Source organism: Zosterops lateralis, assembly GCF_965231275.1.
Source record: "Zosterops lateralis genome assembly, chromosome: 3".
Lineage (NCBI taxonomy): Eukaryota > Metazoa > Chordata > Aves > Passeriformes > Zosteropidae > Zosterops > Zosterops lateralis.
In genome coordinates, this window is record NC_139764.1 from 32,358,652 (window position 1) to 32,385,516 (window position 26,865).

The 26,865-nt window shown below is 36.1% G+C and overlaps 1 protein-coding gene across 1 annotated transcript in view; it reads right to left on the reverse strand.

The window, feature by feature from the left end:
- Positions 1-381: 381 nt before the first annotated feature.
- ADSS2 (adenylosuccinate synthase 2) overlaps positions 382-26,865 on the reverse strand; it is a gene marked incomplete at its 5' end in the record, with an annotated part of 36,209 nt that continues 9,725 nt past the window's right edge. Inside the window, 12 exons of the mRNA XM_083857693.1 lie at positions 382-1,170; positions 1,923-2,072; positions 6,563-6,660; positions 7,656-7,780; positions 8,242-8,396; positions 11,183-11,309; positions 13,032-13,113; positions 13,395-13,502; positions 16,461-16,527; positions 18,742-18,792; positions 19,543-19,611; positions 22,027-22,129. Of these exons, the coding sequence (XP_083713819.1) occupies positions 1,118-1,170; positions 1,923-2,072; positions 6,563-6,660; positions 7,656-7,780; positions 8,242-8,396; positions 11,183-11,309; positions 13,032-13,113; positions 13,395-13,502; positions 16,461-16,527; positions 18,742-18,792; positions 19,543-19,611; positions 22,027-22,129 (1,188 nt within the window). The 3' untranslated portion in view covers positions 382-1,117. The remainder of the gene's footprint in view (positions 1,171-1,922; positions 2,073-6,562; positions 6,661-7,655; positions 7,781-8,241; positions 8,397-11,182; positions 11,310-13,031; positions 13,114-13,394; positions 13,503-16,460; positions 16,528-18,741; positions 18,793-19,542; positions 19,612-22,026; positions 22,130-26,865) is intronic.

Below are 26,865 nucleotides of genomic sequence, written 5' to 3' on the forward strand. Positions count from 1 at the left end.
AGATAATAATGGTTATAAATTTAAATAGTTATGGAACATTTCCACATTTCCCAACAGTAATCCAAAATATATCAGATGTCTTGAGGTGAACACTTGTTATTTTCCCCACACCCAAAGCAAATACATGGAATACAATAAATGTTATTTTAAAGCATCTTCAATGTATAAATACAGAAGTGTCTGCACTTTGGCAATCCTCCAGAGAAGGATCTTCAATTGACTCTGAAGAAAGGAATTTAAAAGGGCATCAAAATGTTAGGCTTCTCACAAAATATAAATATAACCCCATTTAACTAGGGGAGCAGTTTAAGATACGCGCCTTGGAAGCAGAGAAGCACAGAGTTTTTAAAAAGCCAGGAAAAGGAGTAACATTATAAAACATTTAACTCAAAATCGGAACAGTTCTTTAATAATTGCAAATGAACTTTTTACAATATCCATTTTCTAACTTTCTGGGCATACTTCCTGGTAAACACTTCAGTATCCTCTGTGAGTTACAAAGAGGAAAGTTTCCTGTGTTATACAGCTAAAAAAAACCTGGACATTCATAACAACTTGGCATCACATCTTCTTTTAAAAAAGAGATCACACAATAATTTAGACAGCATTTATAGCATTATAAAATCAGACTCCCCCTCTTTAATCACTCACAAGAGCAGTCATTAAGAATACAACAGCTTTAGGAATACAAATAATGAGGATGTAAAACTATCTGTGCAAAACTGCATTATTTTTACTGTCTAAAATTTCAGGGAAGTAACACCGCCAAAAGCAGAGAGAGGATAACAAAGACAAACAGTCATGAAAGCAATGCTACCTTAGATTTTCAAACAGGAATTACATTATGAAGTAAATATTAGGTAAAGAAAAAAAAAATCTGATGGCACCTTGAACAACAACAACAAGTGTCCTGGTAATTGCAGTGGAACAGGAATTGATACAGGTTCATGTTAAGAGTCTCTTTCAGGAGTAGCAATTGATCTGGGGGGTATCAACTCTAGCATTTCTTCCCATGCAAAAATCTATCTTTCCAACATCTTTGCTTTGCGGGCTACTAATGCATTTAAGAATGAGCAGTCTTTTGAGGAGTGTGCTTTCTTCCATGCATCTGAAATCTTTAAAACAGCTGGATCATTGATTCCCTGGATTTCCCTACTCCAATCCATTTAACTGCAGGAGAGAAAAGCAAACTTCTGTTGTAAGTAATACACAGCAAGAGTGGATTGTATCTTAAGATAAGATACAAACTCATCTTAAGCACCACATTTTGAAGAAAACACAGGATATATTATTCACACAATAAGAAATGATAACTTTATCTGTTCTCAAAGAATACACTGGTAACTTCAAAAAGCAGATATTCTTGAAACTGCCATAATAAATTAATCACTTTTACAGATTGTAAGATAAGAGATAGTTAGAAACGACCAGAAAAGTAAAAAAAATTGCATCATCTCCTAACTCCCAGCTTTGGATGGGACCACAGGATCATCTTTATTAGGGAGCATAGAGAAATGTATCAGTTCAGGACCTCTTATTCTCATACATAATTCATCACACTACCTAATAACTCATAGTCCCACTGACTTTATGATAGCAGCGAAACTAAACCCTGATTATAACCAGTCTAAAAGACACTTGAACAAGTTAAAGAAAAAAAAATCTTAATTGAACAAGAACTATAGTATAAGCCAAAGAAGAAATGTATATTAAAATTTCTGAAAATTTTGAGTTCAACAACTAAATAAAAAGTAGTAATACCATAATCACAAGTGGCACCAGGTAAATTGACACCAGTGGCACAATAACCATGCCTAGGAACTAGTTTTAAGTATTTTGCATGTTCATTAATACGAAATGCCAAATAGGTTTCATGGAGCAGGAAAAACCCAGACAACAAGAAGAAAATCTGTTCTACTTACCAGGGACACCCAACTCCATTTCTATAAAACGAACATAATTTTGTGCATTTACAGGCAGCTCATCAAACGTCCTGGCATTTGATATGTCCGTAACCCATCCTGGGAGTGTCTCATATTGAACCTCTACTTTGTTTAAGACTTCGTGATTGGCTGAGTAGCAAACAGAAACAAAAATTTTATGTCCATGGATACTGTATATTGCCTACTATGAAACACTAATGGTAAAGCTTTTATTCTTTCTCCACACAAAGAGGTTTGCTCATAAGGTAATACAAGCACTGCAGCCGCTAAAGTGTCTGGGTTCTTGTTAATATAAGCATAGAGGGAAGAAAATCCAGTAACTATGAGGACTCAGACTTTAGAAATTCCAGTGCTCAGTCACATGCATGTATTTTGCTGAAACCACAATCTTTTCAGTTCAGAAAACAACTTTTCAGGGAAGTAATTCCCAAAAATGTTCTTTTTTTCTGAACAAATGCTGAGAACCTGATCCCTCGTCATGAGGGAATTGTGAAAGCAAAATTAAGAATCAGCTTTTAAGTATCAAGCAGCTAAAATATATTTTAAAATGGCACAGGAGTGTTCCTTTAACTAAACACAGTCATAAGATGTCGTTAACACTTAAGACTTCTGATGCCCACAGACCCTTTGCTCCAAAACTATGCAATGAATTTATCAACCAGTGTGGAGTCCCAGAGTATGAATGAACAGTAAGTGTTCCCACTACTTCTCAGAACAGAAGCAATATTTTGTCCTTCATTTAGTAACTTGCTACAATGTTGTCCTTTAACTATGAATCCCGTGATGATTTCTAGTACTGGAAACCATGCTAGGCATATTGTTCTGGAACTGACTCACTCCAGTGATTATCTGAACATTAAGTCTGGGAATGACACAGGGCAGCAAAACAAAGGGCTTAAGTCTGAAAATGATCAAAATATATTGATAAAAAATGGGAAGAGTCAGGACTTCATGAAGAAGAGGGCGTAGAAATTAATGTTACGTAGGCTCTATGTCTCAGTTCAAGTCACTCCTGCCAGGACAGCTAGTCAGCCTGGGAAAGGGTTTGAGGTGCAAGAGGCACAGCAGAGGTGCAAATACCATATGCTAATCCCCTCCAGCATGTGTGTAGCCAACAAACTCAGCACACTGAGCAGTTTGTCCTGATGCAGGCAACAGTGCTGCAAGGACAGCCTTAATGGACTAGGCATTTTGAGAAAAGCTGAAAGAAGACTGCTCTGCTGTCCTCAAAGTCTGTACCAGCAAAGAAATGTGCAAAGTTTTGGACCAATACTCATAGCAATGAGAAGAGACAGAAGAGATATTCAGGATGTTTGGTTGCAGAAGCCAAGGATAAGCACTTTATTGTCAGCAGTAACAACTGAGGTCTTGTCTGCTGTCTAGGTGATCTGTACAATAGAACTGACACACTCAAAGTGCAAAACCACAAATTGATCTCCTGGAAGTGCAGCCATAGTTGCTAGCCTCCCTCTTTCTGAAGAGGAAAAATGAATGAACACCTCATCTTGGATGTCCACAGGCCTTTTTTCTTTGAGGCCTCTCTGATGAGGTTAGAGGGAGACAGCTGAAAGCATTTGGTTTTGAACCATCTAATATTGACTACAATCTTCCATTAGCCTGTATCAGTTCAATTCCTTACTTCCCCCTAAGAGGGAAGAAAAAGAAGGGATGCATTGTTTGATGTTTCAAATGATTCTTTAATTTTGTTCCAGCAGGTGTGATATAAGATCATGTGTGGTAAAGACAAGCCACAAACTGAGCTCAGTGTAGTACCAGATCTAGTCACCATCTAGATTTCTCTCATCTTTTAAATGAAGGGATTTATCTTTTAGGTTTTATAGAATATTCCTTAACAGCTGAACTATGTAACAGACAGAGGAAATATAATGATGCTGTAATTTGAAGAGTGATGTGATGCTACTTCCAACTCAGAAAAAATATCTGATTTGGGACCTTGGAACCTTTGTAAAAGAAAGATCCTCCAGCAATTCCCAGAAACTGAACATGAAAACAGTCATGTAGGTAGACCAAAGGTGCATCCAGAATAGTGTCCCAGCTCTTTAATCTACAGCAAATGCCCAGGGGAAAAAGTGCAAGAAAAAAAAAGAAAACAAACCAACAAACAACCAAACAAACAAGCATGAAAGTAGAGCTTGTCCAAAGTAATCTCCCAAATTCCTAAGCATCTGTGTTTTCAAAGTCTCCTGGGCTAGAGGTTATGTCTCTCTGTGCTGAAATCAACTGATGTCTGAACTTGGACAGGAGGCATTAGAGAACTAGACCATAGCTTTCACATTCTTTTTAAACTGATTGGCTCAAAGCTGACAGGAAGTTCTTCCATAAACTCCTGTCACTGGCCAGCAAAGGACAACAGCCTCAGTAACACCAACTGAAGCCAGCTGTAAATTTACAAGACATTTTAGGTTCTTGCTTAAGAGTCAATTACAAAACACACACAGAAAGCTAAGCTAAAAAAACCCTGAGTGAGACTCGTATGCTCCTCTGATCCAGGTGGAAAAAGGAACAATATATGAAACATGGCACACTTTTCCTGAGATGGTGGGTACTACGTGTGCTTCTAATTTAGAGATAGTCATTTCACAAGAAGGGTAAATCATGAACATCTCCAAGAGAGTGGGAGGGTAGGAAGGGGAGAGAAAGAAAAAGTCTGGCAGTGAGAGCTTCCCAGACTAGTTTTCTTCTAAATTAAATTCAAATGTCAGTGGCACATTTGAAAAAAAAGATTATACAAGCACACAGCATGCAGAAATGTAGACATCAAAAACAGTCTAATGGTCTGCAAAACACAAAGTGGGAATAAAGTTACCTTTTGTTTTTTATGCCAGGGGCAGGGGTAACTTGCAGCATGTGTGCTGAAAATGCTGCCAAATGTTGAGGAGTATAGCAAAGAGAGGTGTGGAACACAGAGGCATTGTGAGAGACAGCATCTTCCAGCTTACCAGAAGTTCAGCTCAAACTCCTTCCTGACGCTTTAAGGAAGACAGCATGTCAACAGCTTCTACTAAAGTTCTACCAGAATTCTTAATTGTTCATACAGTAAAGAGTAAAAATTGTTCATACAGGCAGATGAATCACATTGTGCTGCTATGACCAAAGGTCAGCTGTTACCTAGGGGTATACAGGGACAAAGTTTGCTCCCTCAAAAGTTATATCTAACAAGATTCTGGCCCTGAGACACGAAGGTTTTCCTGGCTTGAGCACAAGGTCATACAACGGGCTACAGGGAAAGCATTTACTGAGAAGTTCTTAATTCAAACACAATCTCTGTTATGTTCAAAGGCCATTGCAAGTAAATACAACTGTCCTTAAGGTTTGATATGAGTATCAATCACGTAATATCTGAGTCCTAAAAAGGGAAAAGCATTCCCTGGTTTAGTGCGAGACAAGTACTACATTTCCTGAATCAAAGTCATTCAGGATGGAACTGGCACTTTTGTTTGAAGATCCTGGACAGCGAATCAGTTAGAGAACTCCCACAAGCACATGGAGAAACAGAGGATTATTTTTTAATTCCTTATGAATTATTCCTAACAGGTATGTGCTGTTTCCAAGGACTAGTGGCAGATCATCATATATTCCTTTACACATAATTACATCTTTGTACTACATAAATCCTGCTGTGAGTTGTATCCAATTACTACAGTTGATCTCCTCACCCACAAGCTCTCTGATGATGAAGCTATCACATGAAAAACTGTAACCTGTGACTAACCTCTAACCCTCAGGTACCAATTAGAATGAGAATGGGTATCTATGTGCACATTACAAAAATCAAAATGCCAAATCTTTAGTACTGTTTTATGTTCTTCATTTTTTTCTGGAGTATGTCTATCACAACTAACATTACTATTGCAAACCAAACAAATGCATTATCTATAAAAACACTGACTTGTGATAGTTGAGTATTTTAACATGTGGGTACACTCTGCAAGTAAAAATGACCACTGTCCTCAGGAACTAAGTTTCTATCACATGCTAAGCTGATGTACATTGGGCATGCATTAGAAAATAAGTCTTGCTTTCACCTAAACTAGTTGTTTGTTTCTTGCCCCACCCCTTGTCCCTCTTTTACACTATGTAGCTTCTGTAGGTTTTTGGCTGCTTGGTGAATCATTAAAGAGAAGTGAACTGTTAGAAAAATAACAGAGGGAAAGAAAAACTTGGCTTTTCAACAGGACCAGTTCTCTTATGGGGTTCATTGCACGCTTAAATGAAGACCTGCGAAAAATGGGCATCAATACAGCAGTAGGAACAAGATAACAGAGTTCAGAGTACGAAACAAGCTTCCAATTTAGCTTGAAGGTGATGCAGGCTATGTAAAATAAAAAGGACAAGTAGTAGCAACATTTATGTTTTACAAGCTTTATACAGCTCTTTGTATCTGTCTAGTAGACAGAACCCTGTATTTGGTACAGGTATCTTTAGGGTGCAGGTACTGGTGTGGCAAAAGATACGTCTGGTGCATCTGGAAGACATTAACAGCTTGATGCTGAAGTAAAATATTGCTCTTGTAAGTTTTACAAATAGAAGTCAAATGCATTTAAAAGTACCACACTGCATTTCACCAAAATCTAAAATTTTTAAATAAGCAGTCTTACCAGGAAAATGAGGTATGATTTCACCATCTAGTTTGTATGCAACACCAACTTTGATTTCTTGAAATACATCCAAGATATCCAATTTAGTAAGTGCCAATCTATAAAGAAACATTACTCTGGTTAAACAAATTCAACACCTCTTGAATCTTATCACTTGTAAAAAAACCCCAAACAAAACAAACCAACAAGGAATCAAACAAAACTGATTCCTGCAATTAATTTTATTTCTTTAGAAAAATATCTTACATGGCACTAATCTATTATCTGGTCTGACTTAAAACACCCCAACCAAAAAACAACCAACCATTGCAACAAAAAAGGATTAAATACAGTTTTTGTTGCATCCTTCAATCTAGTACTACATGACATTGTCCAAAAAAAATCAAAGAACAGGTATTCTCCAATTGAATGAATCTTTCTATGGCTTTAAGTGTTATAATTTTAATTGGTGAGGGTGCTGCCAAGATACCTAACCACTTAAGGTATAACCATTTAAGATGACCATTTCATTGCATGATGCCTGTTAGTGTCTGTTCCTGTCCTTTGCCAAATCTTCCTGTCCTACAGTGAAGGCAGAAAAATAATCAAACAATAACTCTACAAATATCTGGCTGCATCTCATTTAAGACAAAACCCACGAAGAACAAGAAAAACAGAAGTATTTAAATAAAATATGTATTTACACTATTTGATCTGCTAAAAAAATTATACCAGTTTGTTTCAGGCACCTATCTATCATTTTGACTAACATCCCAAAGCTATATCTGTATTTTTGATATTCACACATACTAACAGAGATACTGATGGGTTCCCATCTATCTTATTTTGAAGACAAACTAACAAAAGAAATCTCCATAAAGAAAGAAGAGAAACATCTACATATATAAAAATGTCAGATGTAAAAATACTTAATAATAGGAAAAATTAAGAACAGCTAATTTATCAAAATATCACAACAATCAACTAATCAATATTAACAGTGCAAATGTTACTAACTATATGTACAATATACAGTATATGTACAATTTACAGTAATCTACAGCATTTCATGATTATATGTCAAGTTGCCAGCAAAGTTCAGGAAATAACTCACGCAGTAAATCCATTAATCATATAGACATATCGGAGTGAGACAAGGTCCAGCCAGCCACATCTTCTCTTCCTACCAGTGGTAACACCAAACTCTTTGCCTCTTTGTTGCAGCAATTCTCCAATTTCCTAACAAAGAGCAAGACACATGAGCCTGTGGGTTTCTTTTGATTTGCAATACATGATGCAGGTGTTTACTTAACATTTTACAATATATTATAAATTACCTTAAAAGTCCTTCCCCCAGTTTTTCACAATGCTATCCATTTGGATGAAGACAGCAATACAAAACCTTCTTTCTAATTCAAGAGAACGATCTGTAGGCAAACTTCTCAATATTTGTTCTTGCTCTAACCTTCTATTCCATAGAAATGTCTAAGAAAACTGCAATCAGGTCTGGCAGTGCTGTAAGCTCAGTCCAGAATCAGAAGATTGAGACATCCAAACACACTGTCACCTACCTACTTGCACTTAACCATTGTTAACACTGACTTAATAAAAGACAGACAAGTGTCTTGTTACCTGCTGGGTGAAATAAGTTGACCAAGTTATTTCACCCAGCAGGTCCCACCTGAGGCTGTAATACTCACGTTATTCTGTTCTGTAGGAAAGGCACCAATTCCAACTCTGGTTGTGTAGGCTTTCACAACCCCGTACACTTCTCCAATGTTCTGCGGCGGCATGCCCAGACCTGTGCACACACCTCCAACTGTGCAGTTTGACGAAGTCACAAAAGGGTATGTGCCTGTTAAAAACCAAAACACTGGGTTTAGAAAGTTATTAAAACACTGGGTTTAACTTTTTTTTTTTTTTTTTTAAAGTTAAACCTGGTGAGAAATAGTACTTGCACTGCACTTACCTAGATTTTACAACACCCAAAACCAAAACACACAATAAATATATTTTACAGTCAAGAATACATTGAATGAGCTCTTAGCTTTGTATGTACATTGTCTGATCCACTTTCATTGGAAAAGGTAGAAATCTTATTACTTACTTCAACTGGTAAAAATGGACTGTATACAATTCTGAATGATTGTACAGGTAAAAAACTGGAGCAAGACATCAGAAAAACATGCCTTGCTTTCTTACATTAAATACACTCACTAACTGAACAATGCAAAAATTTGAAGAGAGACTCTTAAGAAAACAGTATTAAAAGGTTACAGAATAGAGGTTTACTATTTTTCATTTTTGGAAGAAAAAATAAAGCACAAACTCTACAAACTGATCAGCACATTATCAGGGTAAGAAATTGCAATGAAACACAGAATTCTGGAAATAACAACATTGCATAATCAAATGAAAAAAACTATCATTAAAAAAAAAAGAAGACTCCTGGAATATAGTCTAGTGATACAAGTTTGTCTCTAGTACAAAATGCAGCCTGGGTTGCAAAGAAAAGAGTTAAACATCTCAAAATCCTTAGGTTTATACCTTTTTTTTAATTAAGTAGTGGAATATGAAACTGAACATAGTCCTCAGCTGAATTGCAAATAAATACTTCAGCCTTACTGTAACTGCACATAAGCAAGAAACTTCTACCTGTTGTGTCAGACTTTTTTGTATGTCTTTTGATATGAATCACAGATAGGTAAGAGAGGAACCAAGACAAAAGGAACTAAAAGCAATACAGTTCTTTCAGTGATATAGATATCTTTACAAAGTCAAAAATCCTTCAGAGACTGATCAGTCAGGTTTCACAGATTAGCTTCAGGTATCTCAAATCACTCCAGAGAAACACTCAGGCTTACAGGTGATACGTAACAGCAGCTTGGATGCGTTAATTAGCTTTTAATCTTAGAACACAGTAGTAAAGCTTTTCTTAGTACTGACAGCTAAATATAGCTAGTGGATGTAAAACACAGAGTCAATGAACAGTTCTTACTTTCACCTCCCAGCCTGATATATTTACTTTGCTTTATCATTACTCCGTGTGTAAAAACACAGACGACCACACATCCCCAAACCTGTCCCCCCATTCCCAGACAAATGCACATGTGAGCTTCATTATAGGCTCCAGGAAAGTGGGATGGGCTGCAAGCCTGGGGATTTTTTACTCTCACAGCCAATAGACACATATTCACAAAACTCATTTCAATATTAAGACTTCTATGTAACAAAGCACAGACATCAGCCTCATTCAGAATGCTTAATAATCAAATTGGCAATGCCAAACCTTTTGACTATGGGCTTGTCAGTTGCTAACACAAGTGTCCAATCCATTGATGGTATCTACCTATGGAGAGCAGATTTTCTCATGTATTTGAGTCTCACAGCAGAGGCAGGAAAAAAAATCTAATCTAAACAACCATGTACGTGTTATAGTCATACCTGATGTGTTTGAGACTGCACCTTCTATCTACATTAAATTCAAAATACTCATCATTTACAAGCAAACAACCTCTCCAGATAGACTTCTTTTACAAATATCTCCATTTTGCATCAGAGATTTCCCTGTGACAAGCATATCTGAAGACTTCTTTCCTCCTTTTTTGTCTTGTTATAAAAGGATGTGTCTTCTACTATTCAGATTATCATGAGGAAGTTTGGTGCTTATACTTACAGTGACTAATCTAAGACATATCTTACTCTTAAAAAGAGGCTTTCAAATTGAGTATGGTTTGAAAAACACCCAGTACCAGAACTTGTATTGGTTGAAAGCTGAGTGCATGCCAGTTTCATAACTGTTTGACAGCAGTCCATACAGGCTTCAATTTCAGGTGGTAGCATAAAACAAAAAAGCCTTTACAGAGCTAGTGAGACTGAAGAAAAATGTGACAAAAGGCAGGAGTCAATCACACAGGTTGCTTATGCTCACACAGAGGTAGCAGATTATCTTGTCATTACAACATAATGACCAAATATAATTATCTCATAAAAAACGAAGCTGCTTCTACTGCCTACAATCTTCTAATTTATTAACAAACCTACAGTGTTTTAAGAAAAATTGCGTAATTTTGAATACCAAATATAGTGAGATAATCTTTTTAGTCTTGCCTCATTAGCAATCCAGATTACCAACACCTTTTCCAACAATGTGAAACACTGGAAAACTAAGTGTTATATAAAGACACTTTAAAAAGTGTTTTTTTAAAAAAGGAAGCTGATTTTTCAAAAGTCAAGAAGTATTTTGCACATATGTTTTGCCTCTCAAAGCTCTCCAATTTTGTTTTCAAGTGATTTCCACAGATGTAAAAAATTGTGAGTTATTTCATTTAAATTTTAGAGTTATTTCATTTAAAATTCAACAAATGCTGAAGTAATAGCTACAGTCTAAGAGGAGCCACTTGATCTTTACTGTCATTCAAATTATTACTCTTGGGAGAGTCTACAGCGTTTTGAAATAATTTAATTAACACACCCACTCACCCACCACTGTATTATTTGTTAGTCATAGAGTGCGCTGTTCTTCCAAAAAGAAACCACTTCTGCCATGACAACAGCTTATCACAGGAAAGTTTGTATTTCATGTTCCTTTTTCACAACACAAGTGTATATCAACATGTGTCTCAAAAAGACCATACCTACCAAAATCTATGTCCAGTAGTGCTGCATTTGCACCTTCAACTAAGATCTTCTTTGGTGGTCCATGTAAAGCCTCATACATGAAATAAACACCATCCCTTACCATTGGTTTTACTTTTTCCATGTAGCCCTGAATAACACAAAAGACTATTGTATAGCATAATTTCATCATGACAAAGGCAGCCAGAGTAGAATTGCTATTGTTCCCTCATAACAATGCTCATATTCCTTTCAAAGAGGAAAAGCAAACAAAGACATGTTAAATACGCCATAATGTGAACAAAAGGAGGAAGAATGTGAAACTCAGATTTACACAACAGATATGTACACTCTTCCTAGGAGGAAAGAAAAAAGTGGGAAGGATGAGGAAGAAGAAAAATCCAAACTTCTGGAATGCTTTAGAAATATTCAGGCATAAGCATTATCACTGTGCTATATTTGGTCTTTCATTTCCAAGTTTCAAAATGTCTCCTCCAAAACCAGCATGTAGGAAGTTTCACTTCTGGCCATCTGAAGCTAACAAATGCATACAATTGTGAGCTTTAATGTTTAAGTAAAAGTGAAGTTATTTATTGGAATTAAGCATCAAATGCCTGAATGCCACTGAGTAGCTGGATGCAAGAAGCCAATAGTGTTCAGATTATCACTTGGTACACAGCCTTTCTCCTCCAGGAGAACACATGAAGTTCTCACTTTAACAATTTACTCCACATGAAACGTAACACTTTGTCTTTCAGAATGGAATCAAGTGCACTAGCATAAGACAAGTCATTTTCCTCAAGCTACAAATACATGTTGTGTTTCCACCTTAACAAGGAGTTTCAGATATTCTGTAATCCTGAACTGCATTAAGTAAACTACAAAGCATTATGAAGCAATCAACTGTAACTGGTTTCTAGACCTACATATTAATAAAAATACTACAACTCAACGTGTGCAACAGGCTTTATTTAAAGTAAAAGATATAAAAGTGCTACGAACTCCCACATATTCTATTCTAGAGCTGTAAAAATTAAAGGCAGAGGAAGGATGATTTCTTTGGCCTGATTTTCTTTAAGAAGGATCATGTAATTGTGCATGGCCCTGTGCCCCACACACCTCAATGGTTTTAAACAATGTCACATTTGGTTGACATTTTAAGGGTTAAAAAAAATCTCATACAGGTAAGTTTCTATAAAAAGCATGAACAAAAAGGTTGGGTAGAATGGTAGGATACCTCACAGGATTTTCAGATAACTTGGATGATGCGCAAATAAAACCTAATACCAGTGAGGAAACTCTACCATCCCAATTGCAGAGAAAACATCAAATCAGAATCCTTTACTAACCACAAGACCAGTTTGCTGCATTCATTAGTTCAGCTGCTATCAATTTTCAATTTCCATTTTCCTTTGTCTCTATTTCCTCATTCTTCTATTTTCCTAGACTTTTTTTTTTTTTTTTTTTAAGGCTTAGTACTTAGAAAAACTATTTACTTCAGTTCTTAATTTTCTGAGACAAGGATTTAACATTCTGCTTTACAGTGAAACAAACTTCCCCCAGCTACAATCCTGCTTTTGTTCCTGGACTGTCTGTTTGAGTGAGCAGAAGTAAGTCAAGAAGGAATTGCCCTATACAAGCCTTTTTTTAAAATTCACAGTATCTGTCTTGAAAACAAGTTTTGAAATGTTGCACAAAACAGGGCCAAGTGTGTCCTCAAGGATAAGCAGCAGACTCTTCAACACTGATACATACGGTTTCCCATGATACAGTCTAACTCCTCACACAAGCACAAGCATCAGACACCAAGGGATCTGCGTATCGGTAACTGCATATAGTGATTATCTAATCGAAGAGACAAAAGTAGGCTTACCTTCAGCTTTTCCAATTCCCCTTCAATGTCTATCTTTAAGGTAGGATATACTGCTTTGTACTGATTGGCTAACACTTTGAACCTGAAAGGCAAAAATGATTTACTGAGGTTTTGGTTTGTTTTTCTCCTCAATTCCCCACCATCCCTCGATTTTTACTGGTTACATATCTGCAGTTATTTGATAATTTAACCATTTCAAACAATGAATTCTGATAATAATTGTGATTGTATAATTTAAGAAAATTATATGTAATTTTTAAAAGAACTTTTAATTAAGAAAAATAATAAGAACCAGATGTAATTGCTTACACCAGATATATCCAGAAACTGAAAACTATGCTTACAACTGTGTATGGTAATTACCTCTCAGAAAACTCATCAAAATCAGAAACAAGATCGCACATTCTGAGTCCACTTCGAGCTGCCTTCGAAGAATATACTGGACCAATTCCTTTTTTGGTAGTTCCCAGACTTTGAGAGATAATAATAAAGAGTTATTGATATAAAGGTGCTTTTTCATTAAAGCTATTCCATCCTTGGCATAAAATGAAATGCTGTTAATTGTGAGCATTTAACCTTGTTTTAAGCATTTAAAACACAAGATACTTTTAGGATGCAACCTAGTGACAGAATATCTCTGTTTATACAAGCAAATATGTCAATCTTCTACATACTTCTGTTCTTAAACCAGTAATTTTTTGTACTTTAGTGAACACTTACATGTTTATTTGTACACAGTTCTGAACTTTTTTACTTAAGGAACCAAATGTCAAGAAAACATCCTTCAGTATTATGAACTGAAACTAAAACATCTTCCTGAAACACTGTTCTGAAGACCTAAAGGCCTCCATAAAGCAACAGCACAAATAATACGGATTTTAAGTTTGTATATAAGAAATATTTCTTTTCATTCTAAATACCTCAGTTGGAGCCAGGAAAACAGAAAACACTGCCAAACATCCAAAAGTGACAGACACTCACAATGTCCTCTCTGTGTTAAGAGTTCAGGTATGGATTTTCCACTGTAGCTGATTCTGAAAATCTGAATTCTTTTTCTTACCCTTACCTGCCTGAAAAGCCTTTTCCAGCTTAAGTTCTGATGATATAGTACAAAACTTGCTTGCACTGACTTTACTGTGAGAGCAGTACACCTACTACTTCAGAGAATGTCTTCTGCCATAGTCATGCCAAGTAGCTGTCAAAATGGAGCCAAGCTGCACTCATCATAGGCAGATTATCAAATATCTTCCCCATCAGGCTCAATAGATTAAGTAATTTTTTAAGGAGAAGTGAACAGGTCTGCAGCATTTTCAGAAGTGTGCTACATGTTGCTAAGCTTAATTGTGAGCTTAGTTTTAACTGGTTTGGTTTGAGGTTTCCCCCCGCCACCCGTCAGACACAGAAAACCTTCTCTTCTTCAGTTATAAATTCTGCATATGCAGAGTATCCCACAGTTCTTCAAACTGCCTTGAAGGTACCATATCATAACTCAATTCAAGAGGGTCTCCAGGCAAAGTAGGAGGCACAGGTCATATCCAAACTTATGTTATCAAGTATCACTTGATATGTGAGTGAACAGAAATACAGAAGTACATAACCCCTTCGCAGTTAGCACTAGATTCAAAAATACCTTAGAAAAAAGCCTGAATTCTTCCAATTAGACTCAACACCAAGTAACCTCAGGGAGTTTACCTCCGGTCCAAAAAAAAAAAAAAATACCTTCAAATGAACTTTGCACTACACTGTATCTTTTAACCAGACCAGGACACTGTGGCTTAAACAACTGACTCTAGCCTCCACTCCAATTTATACTCTCCACAGGAAATCTTTTAAAGGAAGGGTTGGTTTCCATTTATTTTGTTTCATTGAGACATACCAATTAATAAAAAAGTTGTCAGAAGACTGTACTTACAGAAGCTAAGACAATTGTATAAGCAGAATATACTGTATTAGATTAGCTTTTCTATAACCTTTCTGCAAGGGAAGCTACACAATGAGCCTTACTGGTGACAGTTTTTGAGTTATACCTGACCAGGCAAGAGCATTCAGTCAAAACAAAAAATAAACTTACCATTTAGATTGTTCAAAGTCTTAGGCACAAAAGAATTTTAACACCAACTATGTTATGTAGTCAAATCTACAGTAAGAGATGCTAGCAGACTACACTTCAATTCCTTGCACCCAACAAACAAGAGATAGTCTCTTGAAAATCCATGATAGCCTGTTCTTAGCCAGCCTGCAGTACTATTCTCCCCATTACACTTGTTTAGCCTTAAAATTTAGGAGAAAATAGGGTAATTTTAATATCAAGAACTCCACAGAAACAAGAAATACAGCATTTTTAAGAGTGACTTTAGTGTTTTTTGCTTTGAATGTAACTTTTTTCCCCGAGTTTTTTTAAAGCAAATTAATTGGGCTTTCCCTAACAATCTTAAACACTAACCAATAAAGGGGTGCCGTCTCTCAATTAGCTGATTTGACAGACAATATTTTTAACTGCAAATATTGTCAGATAGCAATTTTAGCTTGTGCTCCATAAATATTCAAGAGTAGCTGATACACACTGATAACAGCTCATTAAAATAAGAATATTCTTCCATATCTATCTATATGTTCTCTTTGCTTTTTAAATCCTAAACCAGCAGCTAACAAAGAGCTGGTACAGCGCAGGCAAGTGTGAAAATGACCCTTTGTAAAAATCACTGACAAATCACTCAATGGCAACCTGTGTGAAGCAAAATACCCAAATCAGACACTCTCTTAAAGCTTATTATCATGGATGAAATATTTTTCAGATAAGTATGTCTGAATTACTTTTCATCCATGTAATCTCTCTTTTTGGAAGTTCTTCTAAGCTTACTGTTACCTGAGAAGTCTACAGCACTACGCTGCTTCCCAGCTGTAGACAGGTCACTAAATTCTGCCATCTTTTTCCCCATTCCCAAGAACTAGTGAGCTACTTGGAAAGCACAAGTTGAAAACACAGCAAGATTGTCTTCTACAGAATGCTACTGACTTTTTGAAGCTTTCAAAACTTATAGAAACTATGTGAACATCTACATGCACCTCTAACTTTCAATTATTTGGAGATGCCAAAGGGGTCCTTCAATATTCATAAAGAGAAATCTGTTTTTATAGAATCAAATACATCCAGTAAACAACTAAAAGGCTAGGAAGTAGAAACTAGCAAATTAACAAGAAGATACCTTTTCATAAGACAAAATATAAAGACTGAGGCCTTTAATTAAGCATATAATCTTTCACTGAAAGACAAAGTGTAAGAAATAATCCTGGCATAATTCACATTCAAGAGTTACATACATAGATTTTTTTTTTTTTTTATGCAGTGACAAAGCAAAACAGAGACTCAATGTATTAAGGCATTTTTGTACTAAGTCATCCCATGTTTGACAAAATAAAACTACCTACTTCTTTCCTGCTTGTTCTTGCCTCTGTTGTTCTTGGATGCCATCAGCAGCTTGGTGGAAATCAAACACTAAGAAAATAAAATAAGTTGAAAATTCGTGTGAAACAAATTATTATATCAGCAATGATTTCTTCAAACCAACTCTAGACCTATTTACCAATGTGGGAAATAAATATACACACTGAAGAAAGGCAAATAAAATTATAGTAGTTTTTTATTCTCTTTTACATTTTTTCACAGGGAAGAGTGTTCTAAGGTTTTTCTGAGACTTTTTAAAAAGTGTTTGTTTTGTAGAATATTTGCAGAGTGAGAGTGAGAGTGTGCACAACCCACAGAATTTTGGCTTTATAGTGGCCCCAAAGAAGATATGAATAAATGGAAAAAAAATACAGTTAAAAAAATTCCTGGAAATAGGATATAGTAAAAAAAGTCATACTGCTAAAATTTAGGTGAGATCTGAAAGTTAACATTCTCACTCATTATACATATTTCTTAAACAATTTTTATGATTTAGGCAACATCAATTAAAACACTTTTGAAAATCCAAAAGCTCCTATCTATGTCTGTTATGTAAATAGAAGTCAACTTCATGAGTCCTGTTTATGTTTTTCATGCATTATATTGTTATTAATGATAAAGATTATGCAAAGTATCCCCTGTATCAATTCTGTATCTACCATAAAAGAAGAAAAAAAAAAAAACAACAAAATAGAACAACAAAACTCAAAACACTCACACAGGACCCCCCCCACCCTCTCCCCCCCAAAAATCTTGCAGGACTCACATCAAATACAAGATTGGTGGGCTGATGCACAGCTTATAGGCTAACAGAATTAATTTAACTGGTTTTATTAAGTACTATTTCCTGAAATTAAAAACTATCTACACGCTGCACAGGAAAGACAGGTTTAGTAAGTGTGCTAATCTCTCCACAACACAAGTGGTTTTCCTGTTTGCCTTACTAATTTGGTTTTGTGTTTATTTCCACACATCCCCGTATTTTAAAGCATTACATTAAGTCCTGCAGTGTGAACCTACCTTTGGCTGACCTTTTGTTACAGACTAATCATTCTCAGATCAATATCCACTTTAGAGAAAACATTTTTATCATGGTAACAGATTTTCAAATTATCATCAAAACTTTTTAAATAGAGGCAATACATAAACTCATTTCTGTGAAGAGGTTGACTGATTATGAGTGACAGTCAGCAACTGGTCCTTTTTATTCACAATCTGTTTAATTATGAAAAATTCACAGCATCACCATTGCAATAGAATCACCACAGAACAGTTTTGCTAGTAATCAAGCAATTTCCAAGTAACTCACCTACAGTGATTCTGCTATCAGAAAAGATACTGGTAAGTTAGAAACAATTACTCAACTATTTCAAATTCATTTAGTTACTCCAAAATAAAAACATATTTCCTCTGAAAAACTGTCAATAAGTTCACTCACTAAGCTATTCCAGATTGGTGTAAAAAACAAAACAAAGCAAAACCAAAAGCAAAACTGGTTTTGCCCTGTGTTACAAGCTTTTATCTTATAATGTCCTAAACAGTTTGCTTCCTCAGAAAATGACTACCAGAGGCAGTAGTAATGTTATAATATCTAAAGAGCTAATCTAAAGGATGAATTTATGTAATAAAGATGTAGTAGGAGTGGTACAGGAAGAGTTTCTAAAGCTCTGTGTTGGCGGATTGGACTCAACACTATTTTACTTCAGGCTTTGAACTGCAGTGCTGTCTCAAGCATAGGCTGGATTCAGTGCTTTGCTGATGAGCTCCTTTCAAGGAGGGCAGCCATTCTCTTCATCCCTACAGAGTGTGCCCCCTAAAATCTCCTTTAGGAAGCATGTGGCAACTCCCTTGCTAGGGAGACCATTAGTTTCAAGTGGCACCCAGTGGCCTGATTTCCCACTTGTACACCAAAAGGGGAAATGAATCCTTACTCAACTCACTTCTGAATGCTTTCTGACTGCTCCATGCTTCTCATCTGGCTTACAAAGTGAACCTGCTTTCCTGTCTAGGTGATGCTTATGGAATATGGGAAAAAAAACCTAGAATATAAACCTGGGAGGATTCTGAATGAAAAATTTTTTCTAGGACCGCCAATAAACCAAAGCAACCCAGGGAGACTTAAACCAAAGAAAATTACCTATATAAAGAGATATAAATTATCACACTTTTACTGCCACAGAAAGTCCATAAAAAGCCAAAAATTAACCAAAAATCTCAAACCAAAACAGCAAACCCCCCCCCCCCCCTCCACAAACAGGAACTTACCAATATGAGCCCTGTCAGAAATTATTAGTCTTTTTTCCCAGCCTTCCATTCCTTTAAAGGCAAAATGAAATCGTTTAAATTATGTTTTGTATAGCATTTTTGTCTTCTGATGTATAAAGTATAAATACTTTTCATGCTTAGTTTTCAGTCAATCTATTTTAAGACTGAGCAATCACATTGCAGAGAAAAAATAAAGTAATTTCAGTAATTAAAACTTGGCATCAACCTATAAAGCTGAGAAAATCAGGCTTATTCTGAAGAAGAATTCAAGCTACTAGCTCCTCAATTTTAGCAAACAATTAGTAGCTCTTTTGGTTCTGAATAATCTAGACCATTGATTTTCCCCACTTATAGCAGACTGCTGCGAAGCATGGCTAGAGACATAACGTGAAGTATCCAAAAACTGAGTTCAGAATCAGGAAGTGATTACCACAGCAACTGTTTATATTAACATGGTCATCAAAATGTACACCAATATTGTAAGAGGTAAAATGACTTTGAACAGGTTAACGCACTTTAAAAAAAAAGCCATTTCACTTCTTAAATTCACTTTTTTAAGCCAAGAAAAATCTCTGCAGACAATTTTGATTTAGATTATATTCTGAAATGGTACAGAGATTCCTTTTATCTGCCTTCCCATGAGGGCTCTGGCACTTATAGCAAGACTCCTGTCAGAAAGCAACAGCTAAAGGGAGTTGTGGAAAATACATTATATGTAACTCCCACAGAGGCATCCTCCATCTAAATCATTTGAGGAGTGTCCCACAAACTATTTTAAAAGTAGTATTTTCAAATTCTCACCTTTTCCTTTCTTTAAGTTTTTTTCAGCTTCTTCAAAGAGTCCTGGCAAATGAATTACAACACCATTTCCTGAAGAAAATGATACAAAATTTAATTAATTATGTTGAGCACAGGAAAAATATTTCAAACAGTTCAAAGACACTTCCTATTTTGTGTGCAGAGTATTTTATTTAAGTTTTTCAATTTTGATTCTTAGGAATTTGTCTAAGCCAGATTTGCTCCAAAAGTACACACTTCTACCTACTTTGCATTGAACTTTTCTAATAAATGCAACAAACTTTCAATTTAGATCAGTACAAACAGTAAGGGATTCGTAGAACAGTCCGAAATCCAACTTCCTCTTCCTCATATCTAAAATTAAGTTCCTTCTTTGTACTTCATTTTAATAACACTATTGTTTTCTAAAACTGGGCACATTTCTATCACCATTATAAACACCAGCATCCTTGCGGGCACTTTTTTGCTGTAAACAGACACAGAATATTGTGCACATAGAGATGGGACTGTTAAAGAGACCAGCAAAAACAGCAGAGGAAAAAGCCTCACCAAAAGCAAGCTCACCTTCCTACAGCTGTCACATTACTTAGAAAAAGATTACTAGTTCATACACTTAACTAGCATCACTGAGTGCCTAGGAAGGAGCATTCTCACAGCAAAACTGAACCATCTTCAGGCCATACCAAACTCAGTAGATTCAAAGCTACCAGTAGAACGAACATCTGGCTGAAGAAGGGATCTGCCATCCAAAACTATTTGCCTATCACCTAATTTCACACTGATAAAAGCAGTCTAAACATCAAAACACAAAGTATTTTAAGACTTCTTCACTATTACCTTCATGATCATTTTGCCCTTAACCCTTTTTTTTTTTAAACATATATCTTTCAGTGGAATCCTAAGCCTTTTTTTCCCCTGAAAAAGATTTTATAGATAAGGCATACCTAAAAGAATCTAGAAAAAACTTCAGAACAGACATGACCAGAAGACAGAAGATAGAGGCAAGAGGGTTTGTAAGAAGTCCTCTCCCAACTACTATATTGTTAAAGGATGGGGGCTTTCCTATTCCACCAAGTCCACCAAAGAACATAAGACAAATGGCATCTTTTTTTGCTGTTTTCAAGCAATAATCTTAGAAACATAGTACAGTAACATCAAAAGAGAATAGAATTAGTATCATCTGCCTCAGCCCTCAAAACTAGGAACAGTTAACATCCCAAACTTCTCATCAACAGTAATTATTTCCATGCCCACTGGCATTTTTGTAGAAGTATTAGGCAGGACAAGTTGATCCATAACTATCTCATTATCAAGTCACAATGTAACAGCTGAAAAGAAGCAATTAACCACCAAATCCCATTAAGAACAGATTTACTGCTGACAGAGTATACAGTCACTACCAGCTGGACTGTTTACGAATCAACATAACTTGTGACAGAGGCTCTTCAGCTGCTCTTTAGCAAAAAAAATGACCACTTGCTCTTGGCACCAAGCTGAAAGGCAAGAGTGCAGGCCCAGAGCAATGAGATGCAGGAAGAAGTGACAGAAAGAGCATGATAACAGAATCCTGATTTGGAGAAGTCCACTGTGTAAGGGACAGGAGCTCTGGGTACCAAAGGTGCAACATGGAAGTGTCGCTGTCACAGCCTTTAGTGACCCAGAGACCCAACCTGTTTGGTGAAACAGCACTCAAGCACAAACATTGTTATAATGATGCGTACATATGTTTTATATTTACCTTCATTTTTAGAAGGAAATTCTATGGGCTACACCACATTATTAAACAGGTTGGCCATCCAAGCAATCTAAAGGAAAAAAACCCAACCGTGTAGGATTGGAAACAGGATTCCAAGAAGGGAGAGCAGTAAGGGGGTAAGTAGTTTTTTAGGAGCAACAGATTAGATAGCCTAAATCCCTTTTCTCAACGCAAACAGATCATCTATCCTGGCATCACCTAGTACTGCCACTGCCCTAAGCCTTCCAGTGTACTCTCCTGAGGGGACTTCTTGGTAAGCATTCTAGAGTGTGGAAGTCATTTGGAGTTAACCATTCATTTTGCAATCCAATGGGAAAGACAGGGAAGTTCTATGGTTCAAAAAGTACTGCTAAGTACTTAACAGGGCTGAAGACTGAAAGAGAGAGGGGTATTCTGAGAATAGAATAAAATAAATAAATGGTAGAGAAAATAAGAGAGAAAGGGAGAATGAAGACATACTGGGAGAATGAAGACACACTGGACAGCTAGTTGTTTGCATTGGTAAGATAGTAAGAACAAAGGTGAACTATTTAAGATGAAAGAAATTTCTGTAATGCAAACTTCACAAATTACTAAGGGCAGTATTAGGAAGACAGTGAACAATCTAGGCCTGTGAAAAATTGAAGAAAAAGAATCCTGATCCTCTATGTCTCAGATATATTTTGTTATTTTAATGTGTCAGAAGTCTGTAGCTACAGTACTTCTGTTTTTTTAAGAGATGTCCCACTTACCAATAAATGCAGTGACTTTTGGATTGATGATCCCACTTGGCAGAAGATGAAAGTCATACTCCACAGCATCCACAACAACTGTATGCCCTGCATTATTGCCTCCCTGAGTGGAGGGGAGGGGAAAAAAAAGTGTTAACAGTTTTTGACACTAAAGACAAACAAATACACAGTAGAGTTTGAATAAATAGGCTCCACAGTTTTCATTTCTACTACTGACAAAACAGCATTCAGAGATTTCCTAGGAAATCAGCCAAACACGTTCTGTCAAACTGGACAATTTCAACATCAGTATTATCTGCCATATAGACTTTGGACAGTGTTTTGGTTCATCAAAGGTACAAAATTGTGGAATGAGATTAAAATGTTTCTAAAATTATCAGATAGAAACAAATATTCTAGAGCATGCAAACATTTCTAAAAGCCATCACCAATTGTATTAGTTTTCTGTTACAGTTATGGAAAGTAAGTATTAAGAGTGGAATTGCAACCTTAGCAAAGTAAAAAAAGAAAAACAAAATCAAAAAACAAATCCCCAGTTAAAATGGGAGCATAAAACCATACAGTTATTGGGATAGGTAAGTCCTGTCATCTGGTAAAATGCAGGTTTTTTGTTCTGAATTTTGGGTTCAGTCTTTTGTGTTTTTCTATGAACTGTAACCAGCAAAACTATACATTCTATACCTCCTTCCCGATAAGAGCAGTTATGTAACAGCACAAGTCATTTATGTTAAATACATTTTATGTTAAACATGCTGTTTAAGGGGTCAACCTAAAGACAACTAAAACAACCGCAGTTTCGCAAGTTACCCGAAACCATTTACATCAAACTAACACTTCAAACATTTCTAGCTCTTTTCATTATGACAAAGAGAGCATTAAGAGATTCATTAAACTCTGAAATCCATCTAAAATACTAAAAGAGGCTTGTGACCAAGTCTTAAAAAGAGTCAAGAAAGGCTTATGAAACTAAAAAGATTACAAAACAGTTACCAAATATCCCAGTTCTTGTTTGCTGTACTTTTGAAAATAAGCTTATACTCTCTTGTGACCCAGTCATTTGTGCAAGACAAGGTTACAAACAAAATGGTTCTGTTTGTCATAACCACAGGAATATCCTTTACAGGCACCTCGCACCAGAAGGTAAACAAACTGCTCCACAGAAATAAAACCTTAAAAATGAAAGACTTTTAAGCTGAGCCACCTTTCAGCACAAGACGAAATGAAGAAAGGTGTTATATTAAAAGAAAAGAAACTATAAAAATTATTAATCCATGGAATTATAAATCTGAAATATTTCAGACTATTGTTTCACAGATGGACTTTTCTAAGCAATAGACTCAATAGCTACTCACTACTACAACATTTACAAAGCATGAACCCAATACATAAAGCTGTATCTGACGATACAAATAAAGAGTAGTTGTAGATATCAAACGTTTGTGCCAGTACACAGACACACATGCCACAGATACAAGCCTAATCTCACTGAAGTCAGCAATGAAAATATTGTAATTTCAGCATTATTTATTTGAGGACTTGCAACCATTTTACATCCTCCAAAAAGAGAGAAAACTTACAAACCTTCACCCAACAAAGGAAACACCTGAGTTGAATAAAAGTTTTATTTTTTTAATACCATACTACAGAATTTTTTCCATGCAGTAAACATGTTTGGATGCAGATTTTCACTGCAAGTGATCTGTTTCAACCAGACAATGATAAATTTTCAATTCGCAACAAATGAAACATTGAATGAAGACATAAAGCAGACTTTTCAAATTTACTCTTTTAAGAAAGCAATAAATACTCAGGAATAAACTTCCTGTTCCTGTTTGCATTCTTTCTACTCAACAGCTTTAAGAGAGGTTATTTAGCAGTCTACCACTCCACAATTGTGTGTTTGATTTAAAAGGTTGTTAAATAGATACATTAGCAGATAGATTGATTACAATTTTTTGACATGCAATGCTGATATTCCTGAGCTACTGCAAAAGTAGACAATATTTTAAGAACTATTAAGTTATATACTTATACAAAATGCACTAGGTATTTTTAGCAATAAAAGACATAAGTTTTCTATTCAATGTTTGAGAAGCTAAGCAAAACCTTGCTTGGCAAAGAACAGTTATGCACTGAAGTATCATTTATAGTCAAGTACTTGTGCTGAAAGTGGTAGTTACCTTCTTCCCCATCAGATTCCTTAAAAATATTCCTTTCTATCAGATTCACTGCTAATATCAGTCTAGGCAACTTTAACATGAGCACTGAAGTGCTTTAAATGAAAATTCAATAGATAGGTCTAAGTACAACACCGAAGTACTGAGGTATTAGTAATTTACAAATGGGAAGACAAGTCCAAAGTCTCTGCCACAGCAGCATAAATAAACTGGACTAACCCATAAATAACACTAACATTAGTGAATGACTTCATTTGAAATTCTCTACTAGCTGGACAAGTCAATTTCATGTTTTGTGTCTCAATTTATTAAAAAAAAAAAGAAAATAAAAAAGAAAAAGGGTCTCTAGTGTCATAAATGTCAAAAAAAGAGAAAGAGAACCTGGCTACTCTAGAAGTTACACGATTTCATCTTTGCACTGCTGGGTGATGCCAGGGGTGTTGGTTCCCTGCTCACTGAAAAATGCCCCATGGCTGACAGAATAAAAATAGTATTTTACCTTTTAAACCTTGAACTGTTCATGCCACAGAGCTCATGCTTCACCTAGAAGCAAACTAGTGGTTTTTAATTCTGCATGTTTACTGTGTGTGAGCAGCTCTACTTTAAGGGATTTTGCTGGAGGCCAAAGTAGAAAACGTGTGTGACAAATCATTATCTTAAACCATATGAATACCTCATAGTTTCCAAACACCTATTTTCAGATTAGACTCAAATTTGAATTTCAGAAATTACTGATTATAATATTATGATGCCTACGACACGGAAAGATTCAATCCCAAAAATGCTATTGATGGAAGCTGTCTGGTAGAATATTAAGTCAGTCCCCACACCACTCTTGATGTCATTCTGTCAAAATGAGTAATTTTGAAAAGTATTTTAATTTCAAACTCTATTTTAAGAGAGCATATAAGTAACACCATGTAATGAACTTGATTTTCAAAATTCTGCTTTTTTACAGGTAAGCTCTACCCTAACTGCAGAAGTGCAAGCATGTGGTTACACAGTATGAGTTGTAATATATTAAAATAATGGTTTACACTGTACACTTTATAGTGAACTTGCAGTGAAGTGTACACATGTTGTGTGCTCAGACATTGCTCAACATGGGTTTGGTAAACAATTCTAATTACAGAAATCGGAACTCAGCGTCCTAGTGGTGGTAAAGTGAAGGGGAGGATTGTTTTTAGGTTATGGGGTTTGAATTTGTTTTGGGTTGTTTTTTTCCCTTCTCCAGATATTGATGTTAATGCAGGCAACTATTGCCTCAGAGTATAATTTAAGCTTTAAACTGATGAAGTCACTCCTGGCTTCTGTGCTTTCCATCTGGATTTCTCACTCCTCCCTCATCCAACTAAACCAAATGGGACCAGATAGGTCATTCAAACTAACACTCCTTTGATTCACATCTTTAAACATTATTAATGAAGAACTAACTGTGGAAATTATTTTCACTATTAGTTAAACAAAGTTCATGCTCAAATGATATTCAATACCTTACATAAAGCTTTTGCCAGAGGGAAATTAAAACATACAAGAAGAAGTCATTGAGGTTGGCAATACTCCCTAGCTAACTAAATAAAAAAATCAGTTTATCCCATCTCAGTAATCTTCTAGCTACCCAAACAACAGGACTTCTCTCCCATATATGTGAAAACTGAAATACCTGTGTGCCAACACAGGCAGTGGACAAATGTGCAGCAAGACCAAAGGATGCTCCTGCTCAGTCTGGAATACACTATGTGTAGCAGTGGATTCTTTTGCCTTTGTCCCTGCACAACAAGATTTCCTTTGGCTGAGCCAACAAGTGTGCCATGGCAAACATACACAGCCCTGAAGGCAAGGCAACTCTGGATTCAGCTACAAATAGACTGACTGCATAAAAGGACTGATGGGGGTGAAAGATGACTTCTTATATGTGAGAGATAGAGGACCCCAGCAGCACTCTGAACAAAGAACTTCTTCACTGGGATGCTTTCTTCCCATTCTGCAGAACAGCAGCAGAGGAAGCCTCCTTCATCACAGAAAAATGAGTGCATAGGAATAGGACAAAAAACAGAACACAAAACTTATTCTCCATCTGGCAACAAAACAGCAACCCAAAACATGGAGCAGCAAGAACCAGCAAGACCAGGCTCCTGTCAAGGGCTAACTCCGGCACCACACCTGAAGTCCCAAGCATACTTCATGCTTCAAGCACTTAAATGCATTTCCATTTATTTGTACATCTCTATCAAGGCATAGCATTGCAGCCTAAGCATACTTTAAGGTTTCTAAAATTGGATTTTCAGAAGTCAGCAACCTTCTTAGCACTAAAATAAGTTAAAAGCATTCCGTTTGTTTGTTTTCCTTCCTTCCATTATTTTTTCTCCTTCTATCTTTCAACACAGCACTTGGAACAGTTCTCTCTCCACTCCCAAAGGATTTTCAGTGACCAAAGGATCAGCACTTTCAGCAGCCCACAGCTTTGTCAAATGACAATGTAAAATCTAGCTCAAAAGGGTGCCAGCTGGATGGGAATGAAAACATTTCCTTCCATTTATTGGGAGACACAGCATGAAAATCATCATGAATAACAAGCATGAACCTTTGCTGTGTGTCCCAACATGACATGAGCTGCTGAAGCAACTCCAGATGAGGGCCACAAAGATGATGAGGGCTGGAG